Raw genomic sequence first — 16,096 nt, 5'->3', positions numbered from 1 at the left:
GTAAGGCTCCAGGTTTCTGCCCCATAGGTGAGTACTGATAAGACACAGCTGTTATACACTTTTCTCTTGAGGGATAATGGCAACCTGCTGTTCATGATCTGAAAATGCCTGCCAAACGCACCCCAGCCCATTCTTATTCTTCCGATTATTTCAGTCTCATGATCCGGATCTGCGGTCACTACCTGCCCTAAGTAGATGCATTCCCTTACCACTTCCGGTGCCTCACTACCTATCGTAAACTGCTGTTCTCTTCCAAGACTGTTAAACATTACTTTAGTTTTCTGCAGATTAATTTTTAGACCCACCCTTCTGCTTTGCCTCTCCAGGTCAGTGAGCATGCATCGCAGTTCGTCCCCTGAGTTACTAAGCAAGGCAATATCATCAGCGAAACACAAGTTACTAAGGTATTCTTCGTTAACTCTTATCCCCTATTCTTCCCAATCCAGGTCTCTGAATACCTCCTGTAAACACGCTGTGAATGGCATTGGAGAGATTGTATCTCCCTGCCAGACGCCCTTCTTTATTGGGATTTTGTTGCTTTCTTTATGGAGGACTACGGTGGCTGTGGAGCCGCTATAGATATCTTTCAGTATTTTTATATACGGGTCGTCTAGACCCTGATTCCGTAATGCCTGCATGACTGCTGAGGCTTCAACTGAATCAAACGCTCTCTCGTAATCAATGAAAGCTATATATAAGGGTTGGTTATATTCCGCACATTTCTCTATCACCTGATTGATAGTGTGAATATGGTCTATTGTTAAGTAGCCTTTACGAAATCCTGCCTGGTCCTTTGATTGACAGAAGTCGAAGGTGTTCCTGATTCTATTTGCGATTACCTTAGTAAATACTTTGTAGGCAACGGACAGTAAGCTGATCAGTCTATCATTTTTCAAGTCTTTGGCGTCCCCTTTCTTATGGATTAAGATTATGTTGGCGTTCTTCCAAGATTCCGATACGCTCGAGGTCATGAGGCATTGCGTATACAGGGTGGCCAGTTTTTCTAGAACAATCTGCCCACCATCCTTCAACAAATCTGCTGTTACCTGATCCTCCCCAGCTGCCTTCCCCCTTTGCATACCTCCCAAGGCTTTCTTTACTTCTTCCGGCATTACTTGTAGGATGTCAAATTCCTCTAGACTATTCCCTCTTCCATTATCGTCATGGGTGCCACTGGTACTGTATAAATCTCTATAGAACTCATCAGCCACTTGAACTATTTCATCCATATTAGTAGTGATATTGCCCGATTTGTCTCTTAACGCATACATCTGATTCTTGCCTATTCCTAGTTTCTTCACTGCTTTTAGGCTTCCTCCGTTCCTGAGAGCATGTTCAATTCTATCCATATTATACTTCCTTATGTCAGCTGTCTTACGCTCGTTGATTAACTTGGAAAGTTCTGCCAGTTCTATTCTAGCTGTAGAGTTAGAGGCTTTCAAACATTGGCATTTCTTAATCAGATCTTTCGTCTCCTGCGATAGCTTACTGGTATCCTGTCTAACAAAGTTACCGCCAACTTCCATTGCATACTCCTTAATGATGCCCACAAGATTGTCGTTCATTGCTCCAACACTAAGGTCCTCTTGTAGAGTTAAAGCCGAATATCTGTTCTGTAGCTTGATCCGGAATTCCTCTATTTTCCCTCTTATGGCTAACTCATCGATCGGCTTCTTATGTACCAGTTTCTTCCGTTCCCTCCTGAAGTCTAGGCTAATTCGAGTTCTTACTATCCTATGGTCACTGCAGCGCACCTTGCCGAGCACGTCCACATCGTGTATAATGCCAGGGTTAGCGCAGAGTATGAAGTCTATTTCATTTCTAGTGTCGCCATTCGGGCTCCTCCACGTTCACTTTCGTCTATCCCGCTTGCAGAAGAAAGTATTCATTAACTGCATATTATTCTGTTCTGCAAACTCTACTAATAACTCTCCCCTGCTATTCCTAGAGCCTATGCCATATTCCCCCACTGACTTGTCTGTAGCCTGCTTCTTGCCTACCCTGGCATTTAAGTCGCCCATCAGTATGGTGTATTTTGTTTTGACTTTACTTATCGCCGATTCCACGTCTTCATAGAACCTTTCAACTTCCTGATCATCATGACTGGATGCAGGGGCGCAGACCTGTACGACCTTCAATTTGTACCTCTTATTAAGTTTCACAACAAGACCTACCACCCTCTTGTTAATGCTAAAGAATTCATGTTTATTAGCAGCTATATCCTTATTAATCAGGAATCTGACTCCCAGTTCTCGTCTCTCCGCTAAGCCCCGGTAGCACAGAATGTGCCCGCATTTTAGCACTGTATATGCTTCTTTTGTCCTCCTAACCTCACTGAGCCCTATTATATCCCATTTACTGCCCGCTAATTCCGCCAATAACACTGCTAGGCTCGCCTCACTAGATAACGTTCTGGCGTTAAACGTTGCCAGGTTCAGATTCCCATGGCAGCCTGTCCAGACCCAGAGATTCTTAGCACCCTCTACTGCGTCACAGGTCTGACCGCCACCGTGGTCAGTTGCTTCGCAGCTGCTGGGGACTGAGGGCCGGGGTTTGATTGTTGTATTCCTATAGGAGGTTGTGGCCAAGTACTGCAGCAGGGTGGCCAATCCTGCTCTGGTGAGGGAGCGCGTTACCGGTTCCGGTCACCAGGATCAGGCCGCACTCCAGGCCTGTTTATGCAATTTTATCAACACGCGGATGTTTCTATATATATATTTTTTTTTTATCTGGTGAAAAATTGTGCGGCACCGGGATTCAAGTTATGGTCCTCTTGCACGAGAGGCGGATGCTCCACCTCTACGCCACCGCAGCACCCCTGAAAACCTAGATAACTGCTTACTAAAAAAAAAAACAGGACTACATCACATTCAAAACCATGCAACTTCCTTTGAGTTTTCGTGCAAATTATAGACTCAAATATGCAAGGCTATTGCAAAGTTTGTAATGTCACAATGTAGCGGTGCTGTAATTCAAGCCCAATTTTCAAGGGAAATGCCTTATTAAAGTGATATACAGAAGCAGCTGCTACATTGTCAATACATACCTGCGCATATGCATTTTGAGTGACTTTCTTTAGGTCATCCTGAGCACCAGTCGTGATCTTTTCAAAGAATATTTGCTCAGAAACTCTGCCTCCCAAGGTCATACACATCCTGTCTAGAAGCTGCAAATACAGATAAAAGAATATGTTGAACAAAACAACCTCATTCTTCAGTTCAATAAATACGAGACAATAAATAAATGAGACAGTACACTTGAATGACTATGACTTCTTCACATAAGCATGTGATCTGACTCCTATCATGTGTGGTTTTAGGCCTAACTCACTTTCATTTCTGCCATCTCCATTTCACGTTACATCGGTGTAGTTTTGGCTCTTATGCTTTTAGGACAGAGTTCTTGCCACTTTTGTGACATGCATCACAGCATGACATCACACTGAGTTATTTCACTTTGGTGTTCTACTTAAATGTTTCCCTGTCGCATGTCCTTCCGGAAGTATAGTATACTGGTGTAGGCAATTCCTTTTGTTGAATTTACTTTTTAACACCAATTTGCATTATTTCGATACAATATTTAAAACTAGCAATGATTTTCGGTGGTCCCATGAGATTCATTATATTGAGATTTCACTGTTATGAGTGCATATGATCGCTCGAACCTCTGTTCACGAGACTGCACTCGCAAACAACTTAACCATCAGTGTCCAGCATGGGCGAACATTACATGCTCTGTATATGCCTAGTGCACTGCCTATAGAGGCGCCACTAAGAGCCACCTACGGGCACTTCCAACAGCACACGCGGCAGCAGTAGCAGACTACAACCCTTTGCAGCAAGGATGGTTGAAGTTCGCGGCTGCGATTTCTCCTTTGTTCGGGTGCCAGACTGCTCCTTCTGCGGTGACAGCTGAAGGGAAAACGCTGACCTCGTGTGAGAGGATATGAACACGATGTTACTGGTGTTTGCGACAACATAGTCCACATACGTGCCAGGTGCGTCCCGCAGAAAAACGCCATGAACCCCATTTACATGAAGTGGAACTCACGTTAACTAGCCGATAAAATTTTGTTGGGTAATGCGATGTCTCGATAGTTTCTTTTGTAATTGTACCCTTGCTGTAATGCTGCTTCAGTACCTCAGTAATAAGCACTCGTCGTTATTGCAGACTTAGATCAAACAAATCCGCATGGTTTCTGCACATGCCACAGTGGTCTTTCTGCCAATGAATGCATGTGACATCACCAAGTAAGTGCAGTCAAAGTCACCTCAAGAAGAGTCATTGTGAATTTATTGATGGAAACACGTACACTAGTCAACGAAGTCACCAAACGCACGGGTTAATAAAAGCGCGTGTTAGCACTGTACCGCTGATGAAATTCTGCTGCATATGCCGATGAACTGCTGTTCCCACTGCAGTATTTGCAATGTTAAATTCACCAAGGGAGCTGCTTGGATACTTACAAAGCTAAAGCCTGACTAATTTTTCGGTATTTTTTTTTTAAATGTTACTAGAGAGAGGTGCCACATGATGTATTTAAAGGCAGAGCAGCGCCAGTACATGAGCGCTGGCGGCAAGGCTGGGTTTAGTCCTCTGCGGCGTAAGCATAATAAGAAAGAATTCAGTTGAGTACAAAATTCACATGCAAAAAGGGACTACGTTGTGAAACAAACAAATCACTCGGCGAGTTAAGTCTGCTCAGACAACATCGAGGTGTGGTGACTTCGCAAATGTGACGCGAACATTTCAGTGAAAAATTGAACAAAAATACCATATGCAGCAACTATTAGCAATTCTCGCTCTGCACTACCTATTTTCTAAACACATTTCCCAAAAAACCACAATATCTAAGATGCCCTTGGGCGAAAAGAATACAGCTGTTAAAGAAGTACTTGCTTGGTATCATTCCGATAAGACACAGCGTGATTCATACCCTTTACAAACGACGCAGGGTGAAATCCTCGCAGCTCGAAAGGATCAACAAGAGTTATGCATGAAGCAACTAGCAAAAGTTAAACATGTGCAAAGCCACGCATAAAATAGATGTAAAAACGTGAAGTGCGCGACAGCTGGTGCGAGGATTTAGCAGGCCACATAAAACCAACAATTTCAGTTATTGCAAACTTCAGTAGCTTTAACATACAACACAATGCGCTCATGCAGTCGTGCTGCCTAGCTAGCGCAACGCGGTAAAGAAGCGGCAAACGGCATTCCAAACTTTAGCGAAATGCCTTTAAACCACATGCTGCACTGCAGACGAACTTCGACGCTCACGCGTCTAACTATGATCGAGTGTAAAAAAATGCCGACGCGACAAAGGAAAGGATGAGAACAAGAACTTTCTCGCCGAAGCGATGATCCATTGCTACCGTTGCTCCCGCTGATGAGGCTTTGCGGGGAATGATTAGAACCGTATCACCGGCACCCCCCCTGCAACAATTCTTCTTCGTCATTCCTCGGAAGCTTTGGCCACCCCACACATGCGAAGGGTGTTGCCTATTTTCTATGAAAACATGAATGAGACAGAGAAGTACTATCAATGACACAACAAACTACGGCGCGCGGCTAGCTCCTCTCCCGTGTGTTCTGCACAAGGCCACCACCAGTGGTGCGCCCATCGGTGCGCACTACACGTATAGTCTTGATGACTCAAACTTCAAGTCCTCAACGTGTTACATCAAGGAACTAGTCCTTGTATGTAGTGCGAGTAGCTGGAATTCTTGTGTAAGAAGATACAATAAATGAGCTTTTGTCTTTGCACTACTGTGATGTTGTTTCCTTTGTTGCCAAGAGCAATGAGACCCCACATGTTCTGCACTCCAATGTCAGACAACACATGTCATATATGCTGACGTTTGATAGTTTTCTTACAAAGTTGACCGCTTAAATTCCATCAGGCCCATGTGGAGCTGTTATGACCAGTGGCATTTAATCTGCTCCGCAACACACCAACAGAGGAGAGTATTGGAGCCCTAATTACATAAGTCACCATACATTGGCCTCTCACAACAAGCCTTAACCCTTTGAGGGTCAATTACATAAATATACGGCGGTGCGAACCAGTCCAAAAATGGTCGATGCCGTATATTTACGGCGCCATCTGTACGTTTAAAAAGCGCACCAATATCCTAACTTTTTCTTTTCTGTCATGTGCTGCCACTATGTGGGAATACAGGGAATATTTTTCGCGCGCCTCCCTCTCTCGGTTTTCTTTGCATGGTTTGTTTTAGCGCTAGTTCGCTCCTGCGCGTCTATATAGTACGGCTCATGCATTGGCACGGGCGCGGGTAGGTGGCAGTTTGGGTTTTGTTCTGTGGGCGGTTTCGGCTTCTTGTGCTTGCAAAGCTGATCGCTATCTCGTTACTAATCGCTCAAAGGGCAACCGCTTGTTTCTCGCTCGTTTAGTGCTCACGGGGGTGCGCATAGGAAGGATGCTGCTGTGCCTACGTTTCCGTTGCTTTATTTTTGGGGGGGAGGCTCGCGAAAACTAATGCCTCTGGTTGGCGATAAGATGAAGATTAGCGGAAGTTTGTCACACATTTTGCTTTCTTGACAGGCAGGCAACCACACAGTTTTCTTGAGTGCGTGCACCTACGCAGTTCGATTGCGCTATGGATGTACTATCGGCCAAAAAAGTAAACGGACCACGGCTTAGGTGGCCGGAGCGGCTGCGGGGCCACACCGGGGCGCTGCTATCTCGCTCCGCGCACTGACGGCGAGAGTGCCCCGGGTGACGCCAGACTTTGCCCTCACTCTCACGCGGTGCCTTGTCACACTTGATAAATTTCTAGTGCGCCGTTCGGTTTCTCTACTGCTGGAAGTCGCGACGAAGGAAACCGCGCATCGCCGGTAGTCCAGCACATGGCGCTGTCGCACAGGGGTGGACGGCAGCCGGACAACAAATCGCAGCAATGAGAAGGAACGGAGACCAGTTCTGATTGTTGTTTTGTTTATATTCACCGTATATTTTATATTAGTGCATGTCACCGGCGTCCACCGCTGCTCGATTTTAGGCAACATTGCGCAAGTAGCCGCAACGGCGGCTACCGTGACGCGCGCTCTTTCACGTCATCGCGATAACTTAAGAGAGTTGGAAGCGCTGCGTGGACGTCCGAAGCTATAGCGGCGGCGCTCTCGATGCCAAGGCGAGTAAGCCAAGTCATCGCGGTCGAAGGCAACTTTTCATCGCACTGAGGACCCCTTCAAGCCACGGAATGTTTCCATGAATAAACTTTCATTACTGACTATAGTTATTCCTATTCTTCTTCCTGATTATCTCTTCCTGGTCGTGCTTCTGTAAAGTTTCATTATGGCCTACGCATTGTAGTATCTAATTAAAGCAGTTTTCAGAGGCATCGCTGATGTTAATATTAAACGTACTACTGAAGACAATGACGGAAAAGTGATCTCGACATATAAGCCGTGCCCGCAGTAAACCTTGCCGCCTGCGACTATCGCGCCGGCATGAAAGAGCGCGCGTCACCGTAGCCGCCATTGCGGCTACTTGCGCGACGTTGCCTAAAATCGGGCATCGGTGGACGCCGGCCACATGCACTAATATAAAAGATACAGTGAACATAAATAAAACAACAATGAGAACGGGTCTCCGTTCCTTCTCAGTGCCGCGATTTGTTGTCCGGCTGCCGTCCGCCCCTGTGCGACAGTGCCATGTGCTGGACTACCGGCGATGCACGGCTTCCTTCGCCGCGACTACCAGCAGTAGAGAAACCGAACGGCGCACTAGAAATTTATCAAGCGTGACAAGGTACCGCGTGAGAGTGAGGGCGAAGTCTGGCGTCACCTGGGGCACTCTCGCCGTCAGCGCGCGGAGCGAGATAGCAGCGCCCCGGTGTGGCCCCGCAGCCGCTCCGGCCACCTAAGCCGTGGTCCGTTTACATTTTTGGCCGATAGTACATATTAGTGAAAGAGCAGGAACATTTGAGTCTTGCGAAATATTCTCGTGTGTGCATTTTCAAAGCCTTGAACTATAACAATGCATCAAATTTTCATTAATCATATCCTAAGAAGCCAGCAAACACTGACACCAAGGACAAGTTAGGGTAAATTACTTGTGATTAATAAATGAAATAAAGAAATGATAAATTAATGGAAATGAAAGTGGATGAAAAAACAACTTGCCGTAGGTGGGGAACGAACCCATGTCTTCGTATTACACGTGCGATGCTTTACCAATTGAGCTACCGCAGGCGCCGTTTCCCCATCCACTTTCTTGGGTATTTATATTTCCTAGTAGAACCCTGGGAGTGTTTGCCAGCACCACCACGTATATTCTTATAAGTTTATTTCCTTTTTTATTGTTGTTATTCATGAATGAAGGATACCGTATTTACACGATTGTAAGTCGACTACTTTATTAAAATTTGAAAATTTGAAGTGGGGGGTCGACCTACAATCGAAACGAAAACATGGCACCGCCAAAAAAGCGAGACCAATGGGAGCTACAACGTAGTTACAATTTTATGTTTGCTTTATGGCCCTACCCATAGCTTTTCGCTATCCTGCGTGTTTGTTCGCTTTCCGGGAGGGTTTTTCAACATTTTTTAGAGTTTTAAAGTGCACACAACACTCACGAGGGGGTGTCGATAGTTGATGGAAGCGCCGCTGTTCCATTCGCGGTGGCAACCTCAGAACAGCGGCGCTTGTAGGGAGCATCGGCAGTTCATGGAAGAACAGACACCACTCGCGGGTTTCTCTTTGCCTGTTGCACTTAGCGTTCTCTATAGTTTGACGAAAGGCATTGGTTTGACGCGTTCCACTAGACTGCCGGCTACGTACTACTTCTATGCTTCCTCAGTCGTCATGAGTGCTCCAGGCCCCCTAATCATTCGGTGCTCGTTCACAGCAGCGTTCAAGAGGGCTGCCATCTTTTACGCTGAAGAAACAAATCACTGCACAGCGGGCCGCAAGTTCTATGCTTCTGAACGGGTGGTGCGAGAGTGGCGGCTGCAGCGAAGCAAAATTTTCACCTGTGACGGCAAGTGAGGAATTGCCCACGTGCCGAAGTCTGGATGCTTTCCGGAGCTATAGGCTAAGCTTGCGGCATACGTCGCTGAAATGCGCGATCGGTCCCTGCCAGTGAAGTCCAACATGGTCATGAAACAAGCCCGGATCTTCGCCTTTTAACCCTTTGAAGGTTTTCGCCGTACATGTACGGCGGCGGTTTTCTGTCCCGCAAGGTCTTTGCCGTACGGGTACGGTTCCGACCCTCCGCTTGAAATTTCGCGCCATAATGACGATACGTGCTCACCGTGAGGTGCTGCCACCTCTTAGCACTTACAAGATGCGTTTGAAATTGGCGCTACCTTCTTGGGGAGATAACAGAGCTAGCTGATTGCTAGCTTCAGCGCGTCGCTCAGACTGCGGCAACGCCCCTTTGGCGGTTTCGGTTTCGCCGCGTGATCGCAACGGAGGCACGCGAAACGTCATTTTTTCTTTGTCGGCACTCTCTTGCTGGGTGGTGGAAGTTGATTTCTATCTTGATTGGCGCTGCTCTTAGCTTGCTTATCAGCGCCGCTCGCGAGGTATTCTCGCTCTCAGTGGCAACGCACTTTCGCGGTTTCGGTTCCGCCGCGTGATCGCAACGGAGGCGCGTGAAACGTGATTTTTCTTTTTGTCGGCACGCTCTCGCAGGGGCGGCGGAAGTTGATTTCTATCTTGATTGGCACTGCTCTTAGGTTGTTTATCACCACTTGCTTATCAGCGCCGTTCGCGAGGTATTCTCGCTCTCCGCGGCAACGCGCTTACGCGAGAGGGTGCCTCAGACCTCGGCCCAAGGCAGCCGCACGCAGAGATGTCATGTGTGCGCCAACACAACTCCTCGCTTCAAGAGAACAGACACGCATTTTAGGTGTGCAGACTGCGATAAGGCGCTGTGCGTAGACCCGTGTTTCAAGGAGTACCACGCTCGGAAATACTATTGAACATTTGGCAGTTCTGAGTGATGCCGACACCAAAATACTGTTCCTAATTATTTTTTACTATTTATTCCCGACTTAATACATTTTGTACATTCAAGATCCGCAATAAAGTAATTTGACCACCTGGGAAAGTTTTTTTCAAAATAATTCGACCCTCGAAGGGTTAAGGACCTGCTCCGCCGTGAGTACATTGAGTGGCTGGCGGCAGATGACTGCGAAATTACGCCAACCGGACCTGCCAAAAGAGCCTCCCTGACTGCGTGTGGTTGGGTGCATTCGGCGTGGGCTGCTGTTCCACAATATGTCATGGTGCGGTCGTTTGCCAAATGTGGAATTTCACTGGACGACGACGCGCTGTGGGAGCGTAGCAGGGATGACAACGACAGCACTAGTGAAGACTAGTAGCCCAGTGACCATGTCGGCTACTAATAAATTTTCGTTATCGAATGCGCCCTCGGGTATGCTCCTTTCTTTTTTCCCCTGTCACGCGATATGGGGGGGTCGACTTACATTCGAGTTGACTTACAATCGTGTAAGTACGGTACATATATACCAACACAAAATATTTTTTGCTCACTTTACTGTCACCGTATAAAAATTACACTAATTTTTTTTCGAAATAACTCCTTAAGAAAAATTGGAATCTGCAATTTAAAAAATCGATCCTCAAAGGGTTAATAGCTTGAAGAAAATACATATTATTGCTAATCACTCACTTACTTTGTGGACCGTCACAAAACATTCAGCTTCAAACATTAGTGCGCTGTCGGTGTAGTCGCCGTCACCCATGCACATTGCACACCGATTCAAGTGTGCGCCCGTTCACTTAATTCTTGATACGTTCCCGACAGAGTAGGCATAAGTTTGCATGTGAATTGGGGTGGATGTATAACAAGCACTACTCACTCATGCAGCTAGACGTTCCGAGGCTGAAGTCCTTTCCTTGGAGGTTAGCGCTACAACACTGGCGGATGAGATAACTTTTTTTATCCTCAAGGGAAGCCACGCACCTCGAGCCAGCAACGCAGGCAGTCCTTATGTAACAGTGCTCTGTCAACTAGGACACACGGATTTATTCCAATCCTTAACATGTCAGTCACAAGTTTTGCAGCCAACTACTGCACACGTCTTCACTCCACCGCTCCATACTTTTCAGCATGAATGGAGCACAATGTGTTAGCTAAAACCCAGTTTCATTTCCGACAGCTTATTGCACAGAAGCAGGGCAGAGTAGGTAACGGTTTCATATTCGTGCGCTTTTGCTGAAGCAACGCGTGGTGCGCCACCAAAAGTGCCATCTCATTTCTCTAGAGCAAACTGCTTTGCGAAAAGGGTCAACAGACAATAATTCAATATATCCGGGTGTGATATATACAGTGTCGACTGTACACTATATTTAGCACAGCATTTTCCTTCCTTCGCAATGTACAGTGCATGCAACAAAGCTTCCTATCTGCTAAATTCTAACTACCAGACAGTTCTGATAGTTCAGAGGCAGTGGCCCCACCCATTCATTAGCGGAGGTTTGAATGTTGTTCTATACCCAAAACCAAAAACTGTTTCTCACACAGTTGCCCATCATATTTGCAGCACCACCTCGGCAATGAAAGAGGTCTGTTCGGACATTGTTGCAACTCCTCCTTATAAAAAATTATGTATACAAATGCAACTGCAGCTGCTGATGTACCTGCTAAACTGCTATCTCACATGGACTACGATAAACAGGAAGCAACACTTACCACCCCAGTGCCTAGACTCACGGCAAGATGTTTCAAAGTACCTTGTTTCCTTTCCCCATACTGACAATTGCATAGGCCCCGCCCATTGGCTAGCGCCAGTCACACGGTCCCTCCTTCGCCGAAAATCTTGCAAAGTTACTGCGGATTGGCAAGCACTAGAAGGTATTTTTATTCATTTGCCCGAGCCTATGCTCAACAGGAGTTCAGCTTGAGGTTTATTATTCAGCACACCCATACAAGCAGCTGGGTAAGATGTTTGCCATGGTCTAATGGAATCAGCCCAATATAACTGGGTTTTGTCAAAGCAGATTTAAATAAATGTTTCACAATATGTTTCCAATACAGTAGCCAACCCATTTTCCAGACCTGGAGGTGATCGAAAGATAGTCAAATAAAAGAACAGTTCGAAAAATATGTGAGTTGCAGAACCAAACATTATTCCAGCTAAACTGGACTGAAGAAGTCGCAGATGGTCCCTTGTTTTAAATTCCTGCTTTTTGTAACGACGTCTGCTTGCATCTGTGCAAGCGTCATGTTCTCATCATACACACTAGACAAGAACATTACAGCGCTGACGTCTTGCATTGATGGTTGCAAGCGGCCAGAGGTGTCGTCGTCTGAGTCCGAGTCACTTTGCAGCAGTGCAGTCACCTGGCGCACGATCTCGTCGTCTGTAAGCTCCACGCACAACTCTATGTTGTTGTCGATCGCGGCAAACTCGTGAAAAGTAACAGTAGCAGGAAGGTCCATCCCACTGCTGTGTAAGTCGGCAATCAGCTGCCGGTGTCGATGTCTTCATCGGTGCAGTTTGCCTCTTCAGTCACAGGCTCTTCAGAGTTGCAAAATCCAGCATGTCTAAAACAACTTGCAACTGTCGAAGGCTGAACAGCCTTCCAGGCATCCGCTAGCATGCCGAGTGCCAAGGACAGGTCAACGGAGTACGTCTTCCTGTTGTCAAAGCACATGAGTTCGGCCAAGTAAACGGGCCCGGTAGTGCACCTTGAGGGTTTTTAATGGCCCCTTGGTCCATCAGCTGGAGCACACTCCTTGTATTCAAACGCAAGAATTCAAGACGAATAGCTTGCAGGTTGTTTACGGCACCATGCACCCTGCAAATGTCTATGACTATTACCACCTGCCTCTTCTGGCGCTCAAACATCCGGTCCAGATGGTGGATGTAATCATCGAACTCCATGCCTTTTTTTAAACCCACGGATCCACCCATCGGTAAATTTGAAGTCCTGAATGCCCATTTTTAAAGTGAGCATCTTGGCTTTCTGCTTGAGCATGTTGCCCAAAACGGGGAGGTTCTTTGCTAGGGCTCCTTTCAACCAAAGCTGCAGGGCCTCTTAAAGCTTCGGATATTGCCCTTTCCAGTCATTTTTTATAGTTTTGCAGTGCGACTGGTCGACTGCAGACAAGATCTTTTCCTTGTTTTTTGCGTAATCAGACAAGGTCTGTTTGGAGATATTAAACTCCTTCGCGACGTTGACTTGGATCCGTCCTTGCTCGATAAGCCTGATGATGATGGCGGCCTTCATGTCCAGCATCACGGTCGAATATTTTCCATGCTTCTTCGACACATTCGGTGGAGGCGGGTGAAGAGCAGGCGCCATGGCGTCGATAACCCGTCGGCGTTGCGCTGAATGAAGGGCCACAACACACTGAAATAGCGATGATATGTTGTACGGCGGCTAGTGATGGCAGCCGATTTCAATTGCACTGTACTGGATAAAAGCCGGCGGATCACTATTGGACAAAAACATGCGCGACACCACCTACGACAGCGAGGCAAAACTGATGATGATGGTGGTTATCGTGAGCATCGCCTGGCATTCATAGGTGGTGTCAAAAACTGACCGCGCATGACCGGTTTCCAGCCCTCAAAATCGCTTCCGCCACAGGCTACAGGCAAAAGCATGGCCTTTAAGATCGGCGTTTCTTACAACAGGCACCACCGTTGCCACATGGATTTGGACGCCTCCTATACTTCCATGGTAGAGTGTATAAGCGACGAGGACGAAGAAAGAAACAGATACACAGACACATCGCTTCACTTTCAACTATAGATTTTATTTTCGCACGCGTCGATAAATATATACCGTGCGAGCGGAAACAAACGTAATAGCAAAAAAAGAACACTGAGTCGTACATTTCGTTGAACCGGACACGTGTGCAAGACAATGGAAAAAAAAAAGAAAAAACCATGTAGTACAATCGTCACAAAGACAGACCAAGGAATCGTATCTCTTTTTCCGATAGTGACACCGAAGGCTTGCTTACGCACTTTTGCTCTAATTTTGCTATCTCGTAGGCCTCTACAATCTCCCTCGTCATCCTGCTATGAGCCTTATACAGAACGGAAGTGCTTTCAAACATGGGCTTGCAGGAACAATCTCGGCAGTGAATACCCAAATGGCCCGAGATTACCTTAGTGACGTTGTATTGATGCTCCTTTAATCTCTCGTTGATGCATCTGCCGGTTTGACCAATGTACGTACTTCTGCATGAAAGTGGGATGGCATAGACAACGTTATGAGTACAGGTTACAAATTGTTTGCGATGTTGGGTAGAACATGAGTGCCTTTTGTTATTTTCTGTGTTAACCTGTTTGCACAGCTTCTGTAGACGCTCAGGGGCAGAGAAAACCACGTCCACTCCCGATTTCGCCGCTATTCTTCTGAGATTATGTGAAATGCAATGAATGTATGGTACCACAGCAACTTTCTTCGCTCTAGCGTTGGTACTGCTTGCATTCGACGCGTTTTTGCACTTTTTGCTTAAGCCCTCCGCGACAGAAGTTAGCATGCGCATCGGGTAACCAGAATCTGCCAGGCGCTTGGCCTGCTCTTTGAAACTGGCTTCCATTTTGTGGTCACATGACTTCGTCAAAGAATTGTTGAAACATGATGTCACTACTGCGCGTTTTACAAGTTTTGAATGAGTGGAATGAAATGGTAGGACTGGCTTATTGCCTCTCGGCTGATAACTCCAGCATGTCATTTGTGGATAAAAGTACAATCCCAAGTCTAAAAACCTTATGAAATTGCCTATGGGGATTTCATGTGTCAAAGACAAAGGGGACAACACTTTAGTGAATGAGGTTACGGTTTTTGAAACCAGCGAGTCAAAATTGTCTGATTTGTTATTTAAAATGATTAGAAAATCGTCAACGAATCTGAACACTTTCGCGACATCGGTGTCATTTTTTAGGCGTTCATCAAGAACCTGGTCACGATTGGCTAGAAATAAGTCACTTATGCAGGGAGCAATACTTGACCCAATGCATATGCCATCTTTTTGTTTGACAACATTTCCTTCCCAAGTCGCGTAAGTGGAATTAACATAAAAACGAAGAAGTTCTAAAAATCTGTCGCTAGTCAAACCACAAGCGTTTTGAAAACGAACCGCTCCAAACTTGTCAATGCAGTCAGACACACATTTCATCACGTCATTCTGTGGGAGGGAATAATACAGATCTTTTAAGTCAATGGAAAAAGCGACCAGATCTCTGTCTTGACAGTCTTTAAAGAATTCCACCACTTGTTCTGACTTGTAGTACTTGTTCTGACTTGTTCTGACTTGGTTACCAAAAATGGGTCGTCGATTGGTAAGAGCTTTAAGTGCTTTTGTGAGTACGTCGCTACATGTTTCTGCCAAGTAGCATTCTCTGACACTATCACTCTGAGGGGACATTCCGGCTTGTGCGTTTTTGCAGAGAAAAACAGTTCAAGGTCCCCCTTTGTGCTTTTTTCAATAGACCGAGATAAGCCATCTAGTTTGAAGCTTTTGCATAGCTTCTTTGCTTCATTTTGGACTTTCTTAAGTGTGATGTCCTTGTGGACCCTGAAAGTTGACGAAATGGCTTCACGAGCCTTTGAATTATACAGCGTCCTGTTCATCACCACGAAACCACCCTCCTTATCCGCAGGGATAAGTGTGAGCGCATTGTCTTTCAAGAACTTAACAGTCCTGTTCAAGGAGAACTTTTCGCTAGGGGGACGGGACCGCGTAAGCACATCCACAGCCTCAGATACACACCTTTCCGACTCGGCTTCAGGTACACGCTTTGACATTTGGCGTACCATTGCCAACAGATCGGGAGCAGACTTCTTTGGCTGAGTCGCGAACTTCGGCCCACATTTGAGTACTTGCTGTACCTTGTTTGGCAGCGCCACGTCACCGACGATGTGTACCTGGCTCGTCGATGCTGCAGGCTTCTTCTGTAGTCGCTGTCCCAGGCTTGGAAGAGCATGCTGGTTACCCGATGCGCATGCTAACTTCTGTCGCGGAGGGCTTAAGCAAAAAGTGCAAAAACGCGTCGAATGCAAGCAGTACCAACGCTAGAGCGAAGAAAGTTGCTGTGGTACCATACATTCATTGCATTTCACATAATCTCAGAAGAATAGCGGCGAA

General features: G+C 46.3%; 1 protein-coding gene across 2 annotated transcripts in view; it reads right to left on the bottom strand.

Moving 5' to 3' along the window:
* Positions 1-16,096, bottom strand: part of Afg3l2 (AFG3 like matrix AAA peptidase subunit 2) — a 138,911-nt gene that overhangs the window by 20,055 nt on the left and 102,760 nt on the right. For both annotated transcript variants that reach the window (XM_050193342.2, XM_050193343.2), the window contains exon 15: positions 3,047-3,166. In XM_050193342.2, coding sequence (XP_050049299.1) covers positions 3,047-3,166 — 120 coding nt within the window. The remainder of the gene's footprint in view (positions 1-3,046; positions 3,167-16,096) is intronic.

This window comes from Dermacentor andersoni, chromosome 1 (assembly GCF_023375885.2).
Source record: "Dermacentor andersoni chromosome 1, qqDerAnde1_hic_scaffold, whole genome shotgun sequence".
Classification (NCBI taxonomy): Eukaryota; Metazoa; Arthropoda; class Arachnida; order Ixodida; family Ixodidae; genus Dermacentor; species Dermacentor andersoni.
Note: the sequence above shows the minus strand (reverse complement) of the source record. Positions and strands in the feature narration are given on the sequence as shown.